General features: G+C 47.8%; 1 protein-coding gene across 3 annotated transcripts; it reads right to left on the bottom strand.

Moving 5' to 3' along the window:
* Positions 1-45: 45 nt before the first annotated feature.
* NPR2 (natriuretic peptide receptor 2) lies at positions 46-19,254 on the bottom strand. Of its 3 annotated transcripts, none has more exons than XM_049896680.1 (22): positions 17,768-19,254; positions 16,733-16,938; positions 9,618-9,731; positions 9,191-9,326; positions 8,852-8,946; positions 8,490-8,622; positions 8,170-8,254; positions 7,552-7,672; positions 7,315-7,389; positions 7,026-7,103; positions 6,700-6,804; positions 6,490-6,561; positions 4,420-4,579; positions 4,081-4,236; positions 3,834-4,002; positions 3,539-3,685; positions 2,928-3,051; positions 2,668-2,736; positions 1,219-1,393; positions 1,049-1,147; positions 693-784; positions 46-561 (listed from the first exon to the last, which is right to left on the bottom strand). In XM_049896680.1, exons 1-22 carry the CDS (start codon positions 18,432-18,434, stop codon positions 496-498), a joined length of 3,144 nt encoding a protein of 1,047 aa, XP_049752637.1. In that variant the 5' UTR covers positions 18,435-19,254; the 3' UTR covers positions 46-495. The 3 variants fall into 3 exon arrangements, with proteins under 3 accessions (XP_049752637.1, XP_049752638.1, XP_049752639.1); XM_049896681.1 differs by having other exon boundaries at positions 4,081-4,182; XM_049896682.1 differs by lacking the exon at positions 7,315-7,389.
* Between the last annotated feature and the right edge of the window lie 1,320 nt (positions 19,255-20,574).

Here is a 20,574-nt window from a genome sequence, read left to right as displayed (position 1 = left end):
GCCTACAGGTTGGGAAGAGGTGTATGTGTGGAATGTTGAATCTTTTTCTGTCTGTAATGGAGAGGTGGGGAGGAAGTGAATTCTATCTATATTTGATGAGGACAGATTACATAAAAGATTCTCCTTCATTCTGAGACTGCTAATTCAGTGATTCTGTGAGTTACTGTGTTCATACCCCATAATCTCCTTTTCTTGGGGTTGTTCCTACCCCAGACTATGATGCCATGCCTTTTTTTGTTTTATATTTGACCAAAATATTCTGGTTTAGATACAGATATTTACAAAAGGTAGTGAGGGGTGCCAGGCTAGAGAGGAGCAGGTATATGTACATGGCCGAGCTGTGAAGGGCAATAACCTCCACACTAAGGTAGGGTTTTTGTGCACGGTGGTCTCCATCCTGCAACAATGTCCATTTTTGATGTGTAGAGAGATGGTAGCCACTGCCGACCCAGGTACCAGCAATAGGAGACTGCCTGACTTGGGATGAAGTAGGGTTTACAGGAGTCCAGCAGGTCCTTTCCGCTCTCCTAGGAGCCAGTAAGTTCGCATCTTTCCCTTTCCCTGGAAGCGGGGATGTGAAGATAATTCAGATTCTTCTATATTTGTCTCTTTATCTCCCTCTCTTCCCCCATGATCCCGTAATCACTTTCATCCTCCCTTTCCATTACCCCCTCCCTATGGCCTGCCATCACCTTCATCTCCACATCCCCCCGAAGCTCTAGCTGGAAGCATCCTAGCTCATCCAGAGCATCCTTGGTGGTAGAGGAGACATGGATCTTCAGGGCTGGGGTGGGGAGGGATGGTGGAGAGAAGAGTCAAAGAAGAGGCAACAGAAAAACTGGCAGTACTGGAGAGAGCTTTACCGAACCAACCAGCCCTCAGGAGGCTCTCAGTCTCCCCAGTGCACATTTACTAGAACTAAAATATCCTCAAGGACAGCGGGACTTAGGAACTGAGTTCTCTCAGGTTGAGAAATCTGGAGGAATCTGAAAAGGAGGTGAGAGCAAGAGAGACTGAGGCTGAGGCTGGGATTGGGCTAATGTCTCACCTTGACCATTGGACTCCATTCGCGAAGCAGTGTTCACCGTGTCTCCGAAAAGACAATAGCGGGGCATCTTCAGGCCAACAACCCCAGCACAGACTGGACCTATAAGGAAAAACAGGTTGGGAAAGCCTGGAAAGGGTGGAGATGAGGGCTGGGGTGAAAAGCAGCCTTACCAGTATGGACCCCTATGCGTAGTCTCAGTTGGTCGTGGGGCCGGTGGCGGATGCGGAAGGAAGAAACCGCATCCAGTAATGCTAGGGCCATACGAGCAATTTCCGGAGCATGACGTTGACCATTTCGGCCTGGAAGGCCAGATACCACCATGTAAGCATCTCCAATTGTCTCCACCTGGTTGAGAGGGGGATTAAAAGGTCACCTCTGTCTGTATCAATGGGATTGGGAAAGAGTAGAGGAACATAGCTGGATACTACTGTGAGTCATCCTGACAGCCTGGGAGCCAGAACATTGACTAGAAAATAAGTGTCATAGTTCTGAGAGGCTGGGGGAAGCAGGGAGTCAAGGGAATCCTTAAATCTTTCCTCCCCACTCCAGCACCTGGTGAATACTTGGTAAATGTTTGCTGAATGAATGGATACCCTAGCTGCAACAGAACATGGACAAATAGGCTCTGCTGTCAGGAAACAGAAAGCAAGAAACAGGGCTAAACTGAAGAGCTCAGAGGGCTGGTAAGAAGGTAAGGCAGGTCACTTAAATGGGCCTCAGACAGCCCAACTTTCAAAGGGTAAAAAAGCAGACACTTGATTTTATTAATTGTACTGTAGTTATGTAAGAGAAACTCCTTGTTTTCAGGAAGTACATACTGAAGTATTTAGGGATAAAGATATGTCTGAAACTTACTCTCAAATGGTTCAGAAAATAATTACATAGATTTATTTTAAAAAGAAAATGGGGGAAATATAAACAAATGAATATGGGTAAAGGATTTATGTGAGTGTTACAGTAATAACAGAGATGGTAGACTAAGTCTAAAGGGAAGGGACAGAAATAGGTATATATTATCTGCCATATGCCAAACACAATGTTAGGCACTTTCCATTCAACAAATATCTTATTCCCACCTTACAGATAAAATAAACTGAGGCTCAGGGAGATTCTATTACTTGCCCAAGGCCCGTTAGTGACAAGGGCAATATCAAATCCACATCATTTTTGCTCCAAAGCACCATAAAGTCCATTTTATGCCAACTCGATGACTTCACCAAAAAGCTTTTTAACAGTATTTTTTATACCTGTCCTTCACCCCAATGTATCTTTCTGCACCCACATCCTGTATGATTCTTCCATGTCAGGAGTGAAGTAGTGAGAAAGGATGGATAGGCTGTATTTATATCCCCAGGCAAAGAAGTAGCCAATAGGGGCTAAATCTTGAGTAGCAATGGTTCTGATCAGGGAAGCCTAAGGTTTCCCAAGATATTAGACTGGAGTGCCCATTATAGTACCAGTGCCACATTTGTCTACAAAGAGCAGTAGATGCTTAGAGACCAGAAAGGGAAGGTCCATGGGGAATACGGGGAGTCTAGGCTTTATCGATGGCACTGGGTTTTTGGTGGTGGTTTTAGGCTTTAAAGAGGTCTCAGTAGAAAGGTAGGCCCAGATCTCACCTTGTAGACGTCAAAGTTGTCAATTATGGCATCAAAGCAGGTATACAGGTCATTAAGAAGTGTCACCACCTGACAGAGATGGGAAAGCACAGGTCCTGAGACTTGCACCAACTTTCTAAGAATTCTTAATCCACGAGCCATAACAAGATGTGGGAACTCTAGAACAATCTAATCTTCCCTATTATTAAAGATCCCTATGTCCCATTGAAGCTCCCCCCAGGTCCCTATCCCACTTCCTACCTCTTATCCATAGCTCTCACCTGCATGGGGGTGCTTTCTGCTGACAAGGCCGTGAAGCCGACGATGTCACTGAAGTAGATGGTGACACTGTCAAAGGCCTCAGCCTGTACAGTCTCTCCCCGTTTTAACTGCTCTGCCACTGAACTAGGAAGCAAGGGAGCAGTTTGAGCCTAACTCAGAGAAAGAGGGTAGGAGGAGGAGAGAGAGGAAAGGGATGCATTGCTGTAGCAGGAATGAGTTCTAACATGAGAGTTGAGCTTGGTGGAGAAGGAAGATGGCTGGGGAGACATTACAGTCTAGGGCAAGGTGAGGTTTACAAGTGGTGAGGGGCTGGGAAGGGATCCCTGGGGATGCGGCTAAGTGCCTCAAGTTAGGGTTGTTTTACATACACTTGGTGGAGCAAGAGCATGGTAGAGCATGCCCTAAGGAGAGATCGGAAGCCAGAAAGAAGGCAGCACAGCTCATTTGGAGGCAGAATGATAGCACATAGGCTATAGCCAGAAAGGCTCACTCTGGCAAGATGAAACAAAGTAGGGTCCCAAGGGATGGGAAGTGAGTTCTCAGTAGCTCGATGCAGAACCCAACAGCAGAATCCCAAAGGAAAACTCAGGAAGGGAAGCAAAGGTCTCACTGGGGTAGAATTTGGTAGAGCAGAGCCTCAGCCTTGCGTTTCTCCTCCAGGTAGGCCTGTGTGCGTTCCTCTACCAGCTTCTCCAGGTTATTGGCATACTGCTCCATGCGCAGCAGGAGGTTGTCCAATATGCTGGTGCCACCCTCCCTGGGGGAAACCCAGGATATGGTGCCTGCCCCGAGATTCCCAGGACACCCTCTCCAACCCACTCTCTGGACCCTCCAGCCCCACCTCACCTTCAAGACCGATAAGGCTTCCATCCCTGGGAAACCTCTTCCCCTAAGTGCCCTCTCACTTGTTAAATCGGCGAATGAAGCCTTTAATCTGTCCAAAATCTGGCCGCTCAGCTGGGTCCTGGGCCCAACATCGCTCCATCAGCAAAATTAGCTCTTCATTCAGCTGGGTCCGGTCAATGCTTGGTCGGAAAAATGGCCGCTGACCATTTCGGACCTTCTGGACAATCTCTGAGGGTGATAAAGGGTTTGGATGAAGAATGGGGCCCCTCAGCTAGGAGAGGCTGTGGGTAGTGAATTGACTCTCACCTTTGGGGCTGAGATCCAGGCCCTCCAAGTAGAAAGGACCACTGCGAAGTGCTATCTCCTGTAGGATGATCCCAAAGCTATAGATATCAGCCTTCTGCATGCCTGTGGTTGGCAAGGGGTTCCCACTGAGCAGTTCTGGGGCAGTCCATAGCTTCTCTGAAAAGGGGGAACAGCTGGCCAGGTCTCCAAAATAGGGTATTCTCATGCCCACCTAGGCTCATTCCCATAATGCTCCCCGTATTACTGTTACTTCATATCCCTCTCCCACCCTCCCTAGGTGGAGATGATCAGGGCCACAGGAGCAGTATAAAAAGTGGGTTGGGGGGAGGAAGACCTCACTGGCATAGAGGGCGTGGCTGTCATCAGGCTCAGCAGTTGATCGGAAGCTGGCCAGGCCATAGTCTGTGATTTTGAGCACAAAGCGACTATCCACCACACAGTTGGAGGACTTGAGACTCCCATGGGATGCAATAATGCTGTTGTGGAGAAAGGCCATGCCCTGCAGGATATAGATCAAGTCATGGGATTGGATCATATCTGGATTGGGAAACCCCTTCTTCACAAAATGGGGATTAGCTAGCTGTCTAAAGCTCTTGGGACCATAAAAACATACTAAGCTATTTTGGAAGGCATCCTTTTCACAGTTCCTACACAAGGAAGCAGGCACAATGGGAGCGTCATCCCTCCCTAGCACCATAAGCAGTATATAGGCACCCAGCTAACCAGGGATAGGAGAAATACTTAAGAGCAAGGACAAGGAGAGATATCAGTTATAACCCTGAAAATATCAGTCTTCTGGATAGTGAAGAGAACACAAGTATGAGGGTGGACCCCAAAAATCATATGACAACCATCTGGCTCAAATGCAATTAGGGAGACATGGCTTGAGACCTAAATATCAAGAGTAGCTAGATGCACCAAGGAAGACCAACCAGTTGCATAACCATGGTAGACAGGCAAGTCATGGCATAGGAGGAATGTGATCTATTAAAGGGAATGCTAGGTCAAAGAGAATGTGGAAATAGTAAATTAGAAAAACCTACAGAAGGTACAAAAGTAGGAGATAGCTATCAAGACAATACAGAAGCCTGAAACTTCTGGTCTGCTGGGGCCAGAGAGGAAAGCACCTTTGCCTATGAGGGACTATAAGACAGGTTCCAAGAGGGCAGAGTGGCGCATCCCAAAAATGAAACCTTGAAAGCCCATAAATCAGTTCAGATGAGACAGAAAAGAGATGTAGTATTCTACATGCTAACCAAAATCAACTAAATGTTTAGTTCTGAACTTGAACTCTAGTCTCTGTGAACTCTTTTTACACAGTAAGCTCTTGATAGCAACAAAACCTTTGGAATCCCCAAATTTGTGAATACAGAAATGATTAGGCTTGTGGATTTTTCTAAATCACTTTTCCGTCAAGTCATTTTTCTGTTGTTATGTTTTTACTATATTTACCATCACCTCTAGTGAAGCACCACATCAACTTTACCTAATATTTTATCTCTCATTTGATGGCAAACTTTCACACACACAAAAATTATTTTTTTAATAACTTCATGAGAATTAAGCAGAGAAACCAAAGCTGGCTTCAGGTGGTGACATGAAGTGATCCGCCAGGTTTGCTCACTGGCTATGAGACTTGCTTGTCCAACCGGTGCAAGGTTCAAATTTCTGCCTCAGAAAATCCATAGACCTATGGGTCACTTGAAAAAAGCTGAAACCTAGTATATTATATTGGAAAGTATCAAAGGTTTAGTATAATTTTCCTTAGTTTCTCTTTGTTTTATCAGTAAATGTTCTTTTATAAATTTCAATTTTTCTGAACAAAAGAGCAGATATGGCAAATATTGGTCAGAGAGTAAAAATGATGAGAGGAAAAACAGCATATAAATATGTCTGGAGACTCATCTTTCCCTGGTAAGGGATTTTAATATAAACTTTTGGAGGTAAAAAGAGATAATGGAGAAAGATGTGAGATATATAGAGTAGGAAGCCAAACATTTATAGATATGGAACTTCCTATGACATAAAACTCATCCCTCCCAATTATAAACCCCAGTCCCCTTGTTTACCCATCATTACCTAACCATAGAAATAAAGGGAACTGGCGTGAGCTAGATTTTCAGAGGACTAAGAGGAAAGAAAGGAGCCCTGGTGGTGCAGTGGTTAAGCACTTGGCTGCTAACCAAAAGGTAAGGAGTTCAAACCCACCAGCTGCTCTGAGGGAGAAAAATGTGGCAATCTGCTTCCTTAGAGATCTACAGCCTTGGAAACCAATGGGGGCCATTCTATTCCGTCCTATAGGGTCACTATGACAATGGGGTGCGGGAAAGGAGAGAAACCCTAAACAAAAAAAAGAAAGATGGAGGCATTTTAAAGTAGATGAAATTTTATGCAATAGAGAGGACTCACCTTAACAAGGTCATTAATAAGTGAATAACGGAACATCCAGTCCAAGTTGATGCTGTCATTTTCCAGAATATCCTGGTAAGTGACATGGAATAAAGAATGTGACTGTCCTAGTCCCACTAACTGTCTCCTGGCATAGTATCGTGTAACTTTGGGCCCATTTCCCTCTTCCCCGCTTTCCACCAGTCATAATCTCCTCCACCTATCCCTCACCTGCAAGCTCCCACGAGGACAATACTCAGTGATGATGCAAATGTTGGGGGGGTCTATGCAGGCACCAATGAAGCGAGTGAGATGGTTAAATTGAACATCTCTCATCTAGCAGAAAAAAACATTGGGAAGAAAAGGAGAACTGAAGGAGCAAAAATTAGATATAGAAATCTTTCACTACATGAGAGGACCTTTCTCTTAGTTGTACCTACAATTTAAAATTATTTGCAAATAAACCCATTGCCCTCCAGCCAATTTTCCTATTTTAAATTCTTCCTCTTCCCCATGGCTGTTTACCCCTTGCCTTCAACCCATACTCCATTACATACATGTTTGAGTTCAAACAGAACCTGCCGGGTCAGCTCAATACGCTTCTTATTCACATGTTTGATGGCAACGACATTTCCCTGATGGTAAGAGTGAAGGGGGAAAAGGAAAATTAATATCAGAAGGAGTTGCTAGGTGTGAGAAATACTGGAGAACTGTGGGAGCATCCAGGAGCTCAGCTAGGCAGAGAGAAGGAGGGGGATGAGGGGCAGAGTTTCATGGGCAGAGATGGTAGATGGGGATGAGACAGGATGAAATGGTGGGAACCAGAAGAAGCAGATGACTGTTCACCTTGAAGTGACCGGTGTTGGCAAAGATCTGGTATTTCCCATGGGCTGTCATGAGCGAGCCGTAACTGGATCCCCGCTGGGGCCAAGGGCAACATGGAGGCGGAAGGATGAAAGGAACATTAGATGATGGTGGTAGTGCAGGAGCTATCATTACAGGCCAGTGTGCTGGGGAAGGTCCAGGGTGAGAAAGGACAGGAACTCAGAGGGAAGCAGAGGGACAGCTAAGACAATGGCTCACCAGCGACAGTGTGAGGCGACTGCCTGCACCTTTATGATAACGCTCTGAATTGCCAAACTGCAGTTCTTCCCAGCGAATGCGCCACAACATGCTAGCCAGCTCCTTCTCCAGCATCAGTTTTCTGTAAGGACTACACACCTTAGTTGACTGGCAAGCCCAATCCTGCCACCCCAGAAGCCAGCATTTGGGGTTGCAGGGCTTCCCTGTAGCTCCTGAAACTGCAATAGGTACCCCTGAGAGACAGGACTGAAAGATAAGGATGCATTCTCTACACAGCTGACACATGCCCCTATGCTTATTTATAAGCACAGAGGTCAAAAGTAAAAGTTCTTTCTTAAAATGGCAGCATCCATAGAAAACTCATCTTTGACCTTCACCCCACTCAAAATCACTAGTTCGTATACTCAGTCTAGAACTGAAAGCTAAACAAACACCTAGGCTAAAAGATAACCAAGAAGAAAGGCCAGAGGGGAAGATGTCGTTAGGTCTAAGACACAACTACCAAATTAAGAAACCTACTGCCCCTACCCCAGGTTATAGGGACCACCTGGTCTCAGCCAGAAGTCTATGTAGCAATGGGGAGGAAGGGAGCAGGTCAGTGGAAAGCCCAGAACTTACCGGAAAATGAGGAAGCTGGACACCCCGAACATGATGAAGGTGATTCCTGTGCCCAGAGCCACTATTGCCAGAGTTGAAAGTGGAGCTGCAGGTAAGAGAGAGACCCTGAGAAAGATTCTGTGTGTGACGCTAAGAATGGGAGGGTGGTGATGCTTAGGGCGTTAGGGAGCAGACAGATTTCTAGAGGAAAAGAAGTCAGGAGGGAGTGATGCAGAAGTAGAGGCAAAAATATAGCTAAGAGAGGGGGAGTTGGGGTGGGAGGTAAAAGAATGGAAAGTAAAACGGAGGAAGGATTGCTCCCAGTCCCTGCACACACCCACTTTTATCACAGGATGGGTCGTCCAAGTCAAAGGCACAGGGAGGGTTGTCCAAAGGGGGGACCCCCTTCACCCATGGAATAGGTCGTCCTGTCCACCAAATCTGCTTCTCAGCTCCTGAGTAGTGGGCTGCAGGCTGTGAGGAAGGAGAAAACTGGGCCCACAGGCCTGCTCTCTCCAACCTCCTCCCCCAGACCTCAGCTATTTTGCTGCTTTTCTCCCCAACCTACCACCCACCCAGGATGCAGCTTCAGCAGAGAAAATACACTCCCCCTGCATCTAGTACCTTTGATTCTGTCCCCACTGGACCCTTGAAAGCTGGATTTGTAGGGCCCACAGTCTCTTCCTGCCTCCTCCCCCATCACCTGAAAGTCCCCAGAATCCAGGTCTCCCATGGCCCACAGGACAAAATCAGTCTCCCGGTCATTGTTCTTGTCCATAACAACCAGTCCAGTTACACCTAAGATAGAAAAGAGTACCCCTTACTTTGAGATCTACCCTGAGCCCCCACTCCTGTCCCCACAATTCCTCCAATTTACCTCAGAGTCTGCCCTCAACCGTGTTCCTGATATGTGTCCACCTCTGCCATGTTCTCTGACCCCACTAACTGTCCCACCTGACCCTGGAAGCTTTATCTTCCTCTGCCCACTCCACATCTGAGCCCAGTATCAGCCCTCTGGCCTCCATCTGACTTTCTTCATTACCGTGGTATCTTCGTCCCTGCATCTTCTCCACAATTCGAAGTCCATCTTCCCGGGTGCCTCCTTCCTGTATTGTCTCATTCAGAACTTCAGCATATAGCAGGATCCCATCGTAGAAGCAGCCAGCAATAAGGTTCATCTGGGGATGGCAATTTCACTAGTGCTCTCCAAATGTCTTGAGAGGCCCCCTTCTCCAGCCCCCTTCTCCATCTTTGGGGTCTCCTACCTCTTATCTCTTCTGGTTTGCTTTCTTGCCTCCTCTCATTCCTAAGGTGCCATCCCTACCTAACTTGTCCCTAGGGCAGAAGGAAATATCCTAGATGGAAATATCCAAAGTAAGGCTAGCTCCTGGGCCAAGGCTTGATGGTTAGGGAGGGGAGCCCTTCTTCTAAGCCTGGCCTGACTCTCAAGAAGACAGAGATCTACTTACCAGGGAGGGGGCCAACTCCACACCAAAATCTTCCCGGGCTCTCATTAGTAGGCGATGCTGGAATTCTTGATACTCAGGATTTGGGGGTTCTCGGTATGTGATCACCAATACCGTCTGTACGAACAGCACATGGAGGAGAGGGAGCAGGATTCAAGATGGGCATTGGGGGAGGAGAGGAGGCAGGTAGGGAAACTTGAGATGAAATATACATGAGTGAGTCTGAGGCTGAAAGAATACTTTGCTGAACTGTGTGTGTGTGTTTAATACATCTGGAGAGAGGGAGAAGCACTCCTCCATGATAGGTACATAGGGCTGGTTCCGGGAAGATGGAGACTAGGAAATAGATGAAGTCAATGCTGTCCCCCAAACCCAGCCCACAATCTTCCTGAAGCCCCTCCTACCACCAGGCCCTCCTGCCAGCTACCATAGCTCTCACAGACCCTCCAGCCCATTCTTTCTGGGTACCTCTTCATTGTCAAGGACAAGCCTGATCAACAACTCCTCTCTAAGGTGTTAATTACTACTGATGTTATCAGTAAAATGTTTACACTTTCATTTGGGCAACCTGAACACAGTGCCTCAACCCAGTGATTAAAGAGAGTTCAGGCCCTATGATGACTGGGGGAAATACTTTGAGACAGTGGTACCACCTGTGAAAGGCTGGGAGTTCATCCGTGTAACGTGTGTGGAACAACTACACAAGTAGCACTGTGCTGCTTACTGGAGTGGCCCTACATGTCACTAAGTAACAGACATGTGTCACAGAGACACACACCATCACATGCCCACACACATTTCATAGACAGACAAATCACACATGCGATCTCAGTGGTGCACGGGTCACAGATCTCTGTCTGTCACCAACGTCCCCTGCCCAGCTCCCATTACCCTCACACATCTTCCCTTCCTTAGTCAAGGGACCTACCAGCCTCTGCCTCAGGCCCACACAACCACTGAAACCAGCCTCTGCCTGGGACACACAACTTTAGGAAAGGTTTCCTTTTCATATATTTTGTGAAGTGTGACTTTGTGAAATGATGGATGAAAATCTAGTAATTTCTCTTCTAATAATTTCTAACAGCTTTTTAAATTCCTTCCATATAAAGTACATGTAGATCGCAGAGATACTAGAAATATCATATGTGACTGACTATCCAATTCAGGTAGAAAATAATTAAGTCAATCTGTAATATATATTCATTATATTAGACTCAGAGATCCTAGGTGGCTTAGACAGTTAACATACTCAGTTGCTAACTGAAAGGCTGGAGGTTCATGTCCACCCAGAGGCTTCTTGAAAGAAAATCCTGGTGACCTAGTTAAAAAAAAAAATCAGCCATTGAAAACCCTATGGAGCACAGTTCTACGCTGGCACACATGGGGTCGCCATGAGTTGACTCAACTTGATGGCAACTGGTTTGATTTTTTTAGTTTACATTAGACTCGAGTTTGGGTCAAGATAAAATTATTCTTACTAAACATTCTGCATCCCACTTTGAACTGTGGCGTCTGGGGTCTTAAATGCTAACAAGCGGCCATCTAAGATGCATCAATTGGTCTCAACACATCTGGATCAAAGGAGAACGAAGAACACCAAGGTCACACAATAACTATGAGCCCAAGAGACAGAAAGGGCCACATGAACCAGAGACTTACATCATCCTGAGACCAGAAGAACTAGATGATGCCTGGCCACAACCGATGACTGCCCTGACAGGGAACACAACAGAGAACTCCTGAGGGAGCGGGAGAACAGTCGGATGCAGACCCCAAATTCTCATCAAAAGACCAGACTTAATGGTCTGACTGAGACTAGAAGAATCCTGGCGGTCATGGTCCCCAAACCTTCTGTTGGCCCAGGACAGGAACCATTCCTGAAGACTACTCATCAGACATGGAAGGGACTAGACAATGGGCTGGAGAGAGATGCTGATGAAGAGTGAGCTACCTGTATCAGGTGGACACTTGAGACTGTATTGGCATCTCCTGTCCGGAGGGGAGATGGGAGGGTAGAGAGGGTTAGAAACTGGCAAAATGGTCACGAAAGGAGAGACTAGAAGAAGGGAGCGGGCTGGCTCATTAGGGGGAGAGTAAATGGGAGTATGTAGTAAGGTGTATATAAGCTTATATGTGACAGACTGACTTGATTTGTAAACTTTCACTTAAAGCACAATAAAAATTATTTAAAAAAAATTATTCTTACTGATGCATTTGGTTGCTTGATTACAATTTCTAACACCCTCCCACTCTCAGGCAAAATAAAAAGGGACAGGGAGGGACTGAAAGTAGGGACAAAAAGGGTTCCTTCAGTAATACCTGTTACAAGAATAAAAGAAAAATAGAGTGGTAAGACATCTTTGATAAACAATATAAAAAGTCAGCAAAAGAGCTGGAGAAGATCAGGTTTAACACAATGTACATTTCAATAAAGGCTGATGAGAGGGTTTTTAATGCTTTATTAACAGTAATTCTCTAGGAGCCCTGGTGGCATAGTGGTTAAGTACTCGGCTGCTAACAGAAACGTCAGCGGTTTGAACCTACCAGGAGAAAGATTTGACAGTCTGCTTCCATTAAGATTACAGCCTTAGAAAGCCTATGGGGCAGTTCTACTCTGTCCTATAGGGTCGCTATGAGTCAGAATGGACTTGATGGTGATGGGTTTTAATTCTCCAGGTTGGCTTGTTTGCTAAACTACAGATTCTCAAATTTTTGGTCTTAGCACCCCTTTATATGCTTAAAAATTATTGGGGACTCCAAAGAGCTTTTGTTTGCGTGCATTATATGTATTAATATTTACCATATTGGAAATGAAAAGTGAAGTTTTAAAACACAAGAATACACAAGCACACCTTCCATTATCAGTCAGAGCGATGATGTCATCACACGTGTCATGGCCTCTGGAAAACTCCACTGTACAATCACGAAAGAAGGAGAGTGACCAAGGCAAGTAACATCTTGGTATTATATTTTAAATAGTTTTGACCTCATGGTCTCCTAAAAGAATTTCAGAGATCTCCAGGATCCCAAGACCACACTTAGAAAAAACTGCTGTGCTAGATTCTGTTTTGCTGTGGCTACTAGCAGTTAAAAAAATAAAAATAAAAACCCTCCAGAGTTTGTGGTCTTGCCCAGGGACTAGAGAGAAGGTGGCGAAGGTACGTAATTGTCGCATTTCATGGTGGGTCCCATGTGAAAAACAAACAAGCCAAGGTTGCCAAAAATAGGTTCACCAGTGGGTGGCCGGCCTGGAAGCCAGAAGCACACCTAGGTAAAGTGCACTGGTGGAGCTGCCCGCCGCTGCTGGGCCACCCACAAGGAGGCTGGCTCAGGCAGGAGGCACTGTCAACAGTGGCCTGAACTGACAAAAAAAAATGATCTCCAAGAAGAGATTCTGCCTTACACAGTCCTTGGTTTAGTGCTTACTTCCCTTCTTGCCAGTGATGTCCCCCACCTATAACCGATCTGATGCTGGTCACCTAGGTTGTGACCTCTGCCTGGGTTTCTGACCCTCTAGTCCTCAATTACCTAGCCTGGGCCTCTGGATCCTTAGAGTTGGTCACATGCTTATCTAGTTCCACTGTATCTACTTATTCCTCCTTCTTCTGGCCAATCACTTTGGTTTATAGAGCCTGCCAGCTCTACTCTTGTCTAGATGAACTCCTAGTCCTGTCCCCATCTCCCCAACACACACTTTAATTCAACAAATATGTATTAAACACCTACTATATGAGTCTGGATCAACGCAACAGCAACAGATTTGGATTTTCTTGGATATGGACTCGTGGTGCAGTGGTTAAGAACTCAGCTGCTAACCAAAAGGTTGGCAGTTGGAATCCACCAGCTCCTCCTTGGAAACCCTATGAGACAGTTCTACTCTGTCCTACAGCATTGCGATGAGTCAGAATCGAATCAATGGCAATGGGTTTGGTTTTGCTTTATATGAAATATGGAGCCCTGGTGGCGCAGTGGTAAAGAACTCGGCTGCTAACCAAAAAGGTCAGCAGTTCGAATCCACCAGCCGCTCTTTAGAAACCCTATGGGGCAGTTCTACTTTGTCTTATAGAGTCACTATGAGTTGGAATTGACTCGACGGCAACCAGTATATGGAATACAAAAATGAACACAGAATACAAAGATGAACACAATCTCTGTCCTCGAGCAGCTATGGCCTAATGAAAAAGTCATATAAACACACTTCATTTCAGAGGCCCTTTCCCCAATAGCTAGTATCCAGCATAAGCTGGGACTTTCTCCTTGAGTGTGACACCCTCCTGGAAAAGCTTTGGGCATCTGTGTCAAAGCCTCCTCATCTCATCTGCCACTGGCCTGGTCTGGGATCCCAGTGGGACAGGTATCTCTGGGGTGAGGGATCTGCTCTTTAATCAGTGACTGGCACAAACCACCCAACTTCCCTCATCCCTTGCCCTGCTTCAGCATTGGAAAAGGACACTTCATCACTCCCGTCCCCCAACCCCGCCCCAAAGCCTTTGTTTTCCCTCCAGCATATTCTTGGCAAGGGAATGGATTATCCAATAGACAAGATAAACACAGTGCTCCCTTGCTTACCAGATCATCTGTAGTGAGCAATTTCACTACAGATTAGTAAGCACAAGTAAGCCTGGGTCATCCACCCATCAGGGCCTGTAAATTTGAAAAGAGGCTTTGATTCTGTAGGAAGGTGCTATGGGATTGGGAGAGAGAAAGATGCCAGCCATACTTGGAAGTACAATCTTTGATGTGGTGAAAAAATGTGAAATTGTTCACTACAGATGATCTGGTAAGCAAGGTAAGCACCGTGCCTATCTTGCCTATTGGATAATCTGCCCATGCTTGGTGCCTACTCCTCTCCTCGTATCATAGCAAAATCTCCCTCTCTGTTTTCCCATCTGAATAATGCCTAAAGTGAGTAGAAATGAGAATCAATTGATATAATTGATTGTTAGCTGACTAGATCCTATTCCCCTTACCCCAAGCGCTGAGGACCTTTGGCTGGCAGGAATTCTCACAGGAGAGAGTTTTTCCTTCCCAAAAAGAATACAGCCTAGAAGGCTGTGGAGTCCTCCCCTCTGGGAGGGTCATAGAGACCTTCCTTGACCACATTAGGTAAAGTATAAAAAAAAAAAAAAAAAAGTATAATCCTCTTGTTATTCTCTTCTCATACCATTCTATTTTTTTTTTCTTTTTAGTAGCACTTATCACAATTTGTTCCTATGTTTGTATTTAGTTACTTATGTGTGTATTGTCTGTCCATCCTACTAACTGTAAGCTCCAAAAGGGAAGATTTATATCTGTTATGTTCTCCACTATATACAGTGCCTAGCCCAGTGACTGGGACATAATAGATGTTCAATAAATACTAGTAGAATGAGTCAATCTTCAAATGAATCGATGAATGAATAAACACTGACTGAATAATGTGGTAAATTCTATGATGGAGTTAAACACAACAGCAGGAAACTCAGACCAACCTAAGGATTCAGGGATTGCTTCCTAGAAGAGTAAATAACTGGTCTGAGACTTCAAGAATATGCAAGCATTATCTAAACAAAGGTGAAAAGGTTGCCTTAGGCAAAATGTACAGCATAAACGGAACCTGCCATTGCCCATGTTCAAGTGTGACAGTCACACACTCACACTCAGGTGTGCAGATACGTCATTAACAGTTGGACACACACTAGTCAGTCACAACCAAATATATAATCACAGCCACATGAAACCTTACTCATTGCAGAAGAATGGCCACACAAGTCCAGCCCTCATGCAAATCTATTAGAATCAAACAGTCTCAGAGTTGAAAGGACATTAAGGTCATTCCATAAGCCACCCAAAATCCTTTGTGGTAAAGGAGGGGTATGGGTAGATAAATAAGAAACACATATATAAATTAGTGAAAAATCCCAGAAGAAATCAGGGAATGCTTCATAGGTATGATTTTGAGAAGCAAAGATGTGGGGTGAGGGAAGGAAGAACATTCCAGACAAAGGAGCAAAGAACACAAAGTCCTAGGGGTAGGAAGGCTCAGGGGTTGAGGGATCTGAGAGAGGTCTAGTCATCTGAAGAACTTGGGATGAGGGGCATTAGGAGGTAAGACTGAAAAAGTGGGTTGGGACCAGACTGTAAAAGGTCTTAAGTCTCATGACAAGGAGTCGGGACTTTATTCTGCAGGAAATGTCACTGAAAGCTTTTTTCAGAGAAGTGCAGTGAGCAGTCATTTCAGTTTTTCCTACGAATTTTTTTTCTTTTCATTCCTACTACTATTACCCTACTTCAAGCCCGCATCACTTCACTCATTTCTAATCTATTACCATTGGTCTCACTGTCTCTAGTATCGGCCTCTTTAATCCAACCTGAATTCTGTCACTATGATCTCCACAAAAAACATCAAGGACCCCAAATTCAAATCCAAGTACCTTAATCTTAGATTCAGCCCTCTCCTTAGCCTGATTATATCTCTGCAATATTATTTCCTATATCAGCTTCAAATGAACCCGTCTGTATTGTCAAATAAGTATCTTCTTGGTCCCCTAAACATGCCCATCCTTCTCTTTTTCTGTTTGCTCAGCTGCTTGGATTTCCTCTCCCACTCTGCCAATGAATATGACATCCATCTTTAAAGTCACAATAGAGTCTTGCTTCCTTTATAAAGCCTTCCTAAACTCAACCCACAAAGACTCTTCCTCCTCTGAGCAATATAAAGTTCTTAGCATCTGTTCCAGGACACATAATCCTATCTTTTCTCATACTTGTATCTAACTGTGCCACAATCATGTCTCGCCTCTCTAGAAAGATTGGAAGCTTCCCAGGGATTGGGACTGATTTTTTCCTGAACTGTTCTCTCCCACCATATAGCCTATTCCTGGCACTTAGGAAAGTCAGTGCTCCAGGATCTTTGGAGGTAATCAGTCAGTCTTGGCAGACACACTGAGAATCACTCAGGTGGGGACATAAGAAAGGATGACAGTAGACTTGGAAAGCCTCTGTTCATCTCACTCCTGTAGCTTAGAATTCCTGCCCTGTTCCTGGGGTTCCTGTGGGATTTTGAGAGAGACAAAGAGAGGTAATCTCCAGTGTAGCACCTCTTCCCCCTCCTCCTTCAGGTTTGGCTCAAATGATACCTGGAAGGCCTCTCTGAGAGCCTGGGCCTGTTCCCGGGTGCGGTTGTCCTGCCAGGGCCGGCCTGTAGAGCGCGTGGGGCCCGCACGGAGACTCTCCCCAAAGACATCCAGGTAAAAGAAGACATAATCCCCATTGGTCAGGTTCTCCCTCTGGGCCTGAAGCAGGATCTCATGCAGCATTTCCAGAGGGCCGCAGATATACACAACTGGGTACAGGTACACGACAGAGGAGCACTCTGAGAAAGCATCCAGGTCCTCAAACAGTCCCCTCTCTGAGTCATCTTCATTTTCATCTTAGCAAGAAAGAGCACGCCCTAACCTATCAACCTCCCAGCAGATGCTCCCCTTGTCATTCCCCCCTTGGAGGCTCTGTCATACATACCCTGAGGCCATATGGACCATCTGGCAGATGTCATAGCCTGACTCCAGACCCCAGAGGAAAAGAGCCATCACCCTCAAGCCCCTCCTTTTCCCAGAGCCTTGCTTGCTACTCACCACTCAGCCCTCCTCACTCCCCTACTCTCCTCTGCCTTTGCCTTGGCTCAAAGGTATTGCTCAGAGTTTCTCTCAGTGTGAGCTTTACCTGTGTTTCCCAACCAAATCTGCTCAGCCCCCAAGCCCATTTATGGAATCCTCACTATTTTCACGCTGCCAAAGGGTCTCGGTGCCCCAATTTGAGAAATCTCTGCTCACAGACAGGCACAAATATCAGAGTGGCCATCAAACACATTCACAACTCTAGGGTACTCCCACTGCTTCCTGAACACAAAATCCCCAAATCCCATGTTCTCCACTGATACAAGCTTCATTCCTCATGCCATCTCATTTCTTTTTTACATCTGCCACAACGTCTTCATGCTCTCCTCATAGTGCCTTAGCCCTCTCACAGGTGCTGTGCCCACGTAGGCTTCTTGATCCCAACCCTCAGGTACAGCCCCTCAACGCCTATTTTCAACTGCAGTTTCCTAGTCCTGAGCTCCAGGGTGACAGCAACCCTCCTCCCCTGACCCTGAAACAGCCCGGAGCCACACTCACTGCGCCCGTTGGCCCGGATGAAGTGGATGGCCTGCTCAGGGCCCCCTGGCTCACGGGCATACACCTGGTGCTGCACACTGAGGTTGCTGCCCTGCAGGGCCTCAAAGACGCCCTCGATGGTGAAGTAGTGAGGTCGGTCATCTGTGCGAGCATCCAGATATAGCAAGGCAGCACGGGCAGTCCAATTGAAGTGCCCATGCAATGTCACTACAAACTCACCCAACTTGGGCGCAGAGGGGCCCGTGCGAACCAGGGTACGATAATGCTCGTTCTTAGCTGCAAAGCCAGAGGCCACAGCACCCGCAGTCAGCAGGGGAAGGCGCCAGTGGGAGGCAAAGCGGGCTACAGAGGCAGCTGGGTACACGCAACCAGGGCCCAACAGAAGGTCAGGGTCATGGTACAGCTTGAGGTCCACAGCACGCAGTGGTGCCAGGTACTCAGAACAGGCGCCATCTAGTTCAGAGCTGACAAACCGCAGGTCCACGGGCAGTGCTCGGCCCAGTGCCTCCACAGCTAGTGCCACAGCAGGACCCACTCGCGGCCAGGCCCAGGCATAGCTCAGGTTGTGTTCTGGCAGCACCACTGCCAGCGTCAGATTCCGAGCCCCGGGAGGACGCACCCCACCTGCCAGGGCTGCTACCAACAGCAGGAGTGATGGCAGTGCCATGGGGATACAACAGTAGCCCCACCACCCCCAGGACCTGGGGCTGCTGTGGCCTACAGAGGAGGCACAATCACCACCCAGCCTGGCACCTGGGAAAGGGGGCTAGGAAGAGAAGTAAGGATAAGCTAAGTGGGCGGGGACACAGAAAGTGCTGCGGACTGGGGAGAGGAGGGTAGGGTGGGTGGAAGCCTCAGGGGTAGGTAAGGAGTGGATCTAGCAGCCTAGGGCAAGGGCTAAGGACAAGGCTGAGGACTACGTACATAAGAGTAGGGTGGCAGGAGGAGGGAGGCACCAAGGGGGCCTGTGAGCGGGTTGCGGGCAGTGCGGGGTGAAGTAGCCTGATGAATCAAGCTGAGAAGGAAAAGGGGATCTGAGGTTAGGATGGGGTGGGGGTGGGGGGGGAGGCCGATATAAAGAACCGGCCTGGGGGTACCTCCCAGCTGAAGGGGCTAGGAGGGCAGAGAGCTGCGAGAAACAGAACCAAGGGGGTAAGGTGAGAGGGTGCCCGCGCCGCAGAAGAACAGGGACCATGGGCTGGCGGGGAGCGAAGCGAGGCCTGGGCCGGAGGGAGGGGAATGCAGGGGTAAATCTCCCCGTGAAGGCTTCTCCCGAAGCTCCAGCTTGGACTAACGGGCCCTGGGCGCTGGTCCCATCCGCAGCTGCGGCGGCTCCGCCCGTGTCCCAGCTCCTCTGCTCCGCTCCTCCTGGGCCCGGCGGCCGGCGCTGCCCGGCGCTTCCTCCCGCCCCCCGCCTGGGCCCCCGTGCGCGCCGCTCGTCCGGGTCAGGTCGCCTCGGCCGGGCCCGTCCCCGCTCGCTGCGCCGGCGGCGGCGGCCGAGTGTGACTCCCGGGGCAGGCCGCCTGCCCCCGCCCCCGCCCGGCCACTTCCCCCGCCCCCTCCCCCACGGCCCCTCCTCCTCCCCTCCCCGCCCCACCCTCCGGCGCCTGCTGTCTCCCTCTCACCCCCTACCCGGCACCCAGGGACCTCCCATTTCCCAAAGCCACCCCAGTGAAAATCCGGGGCTCTGCACTAGGGGCTCTCAGGCCGGCGTGCTTCCCGGGTGTCCCCTCACTCGGGGGGCCTACCCCTGTCTCCCCAAGCCCCTGGTCCAGCCCGCCGCCCTCTTGCCATCTCACACGTTCTTCTCTCCCTTGCCTATCCTGCTCTTCTTAGGGTCCCCTCTCTTAACTCCCCTGAGTCCCTCATACTCTCCAGTCTCCAGGAAGCAGTCAGGAATTCTCAAATATTTGGTATCCTCACTAGTCCTTCACCTAATAAACTTATTCCACCCTTCTAATTATCACGAACCTCACACCCTTCAGTAAGACATGCCCCCTCACTGGGAGACAGGCTTCTCTCCAGAAGCAGCAGGCCTCCAAGGACAGATTTTTCATGAGTTCTTAAGTCCTGAGTCTCCTTCCCTGGGACTTAACCCTCCGATCTCCATCTTCCTGTCTCCATGTCCCCTCTTGTGCCCTCCCCCATGTCCTCAGAGGCCCACCAGAGCCCACTGGGCTTCCCCCACACCATCTGCTCCAGGGCAGCACCCAGGAACAGCGTCTTCTTTCTTTGTCTCCCTCCACAGCACAGCCAGCATCTGGTAAATGCTTGTAGCCTGACTAAGCACAGCATTCCCTCTGCAACGGAAGCCCTCTGCACCCCCTTTGGGTTCCACCCCTGTCCTAAGCTTCTGACCTAGAGAGCTCACCCCAGGTACTCCGTTTCTGGAGTGCTTATCTGATCTGAGGAACAGCTTGTGAAGGATGATATCATGGTTGCTGGGAGGAACTGTTATGGGACCTTGGGGAGTTTTCCTCAAACTGTCATAAAGGAGATGCACATAAACCCATTCTCCTCCCCCTGCGGAGAGCCACAGTTTATCACCCCCTTCAATCCACTCCTCCAGAAATCACAGTGTCAAGAAACTAAGAGAGCTTTCTGAGCAGAGGAGGGGAGGGTGGGAGTGTAGGTAGAGAGAAGGGAGGGGCGCAGTTTCTCTGAGATGAAGGCGACACCTAGTGGCTTTGGGGTGGAAATGAAGGACAATGCCATTTTATTCTCCCAAGGTATTTATTTATTTATTTATTGAGCAGGGGGGTGCCTTGCACACGTTGTAAGGGTGAATACAAAGAAAACTGAATAAA

The sequence above is a fragment of the Elephas maximus genome, chromosome 9 (assembly GCF_024166365.1).
Source record: "Elephas maximus indicus isolate mEleMax1 chromosome 9, mEleMax1 primary haplotype, whole genome shotgun sequence".
Taxonomy (NCBI): domain Eukaryota; kingdom Metazoa; phylum Chordata; class Mammalia; order Proboscidea; family Elephantidae; genus Elephas; species Elephas maximus.
Note: the sequence above shows the minus strand (reverse complement) of the source record. Positions and strands in the feature narration are given on the sequence as shown.

Coding starts and splice junctions, on each gene's coding strand:
- NPR2 (XM_049896680.1), bottom strand. CDS start 18,434: ATGGCACTGCCATCACTCCTGCTGTTGGTAGCAGCCCTGGCAGGTGGG. Junction 7,390..7,551: donor GTCGCCTCACACTGTCGCTG/GTGAGCCATTGT, acceptor CCTTGGCCCCAG/CGGGGATCCAGTTACGGCTC. Junction 3,686..3,833: donor TTCATTCGCCGATTTAACAA/GTGAGAGGGCAC, acceptor GGTTTCCCCCAG/GGAGGGTGGCACCAGCATAT.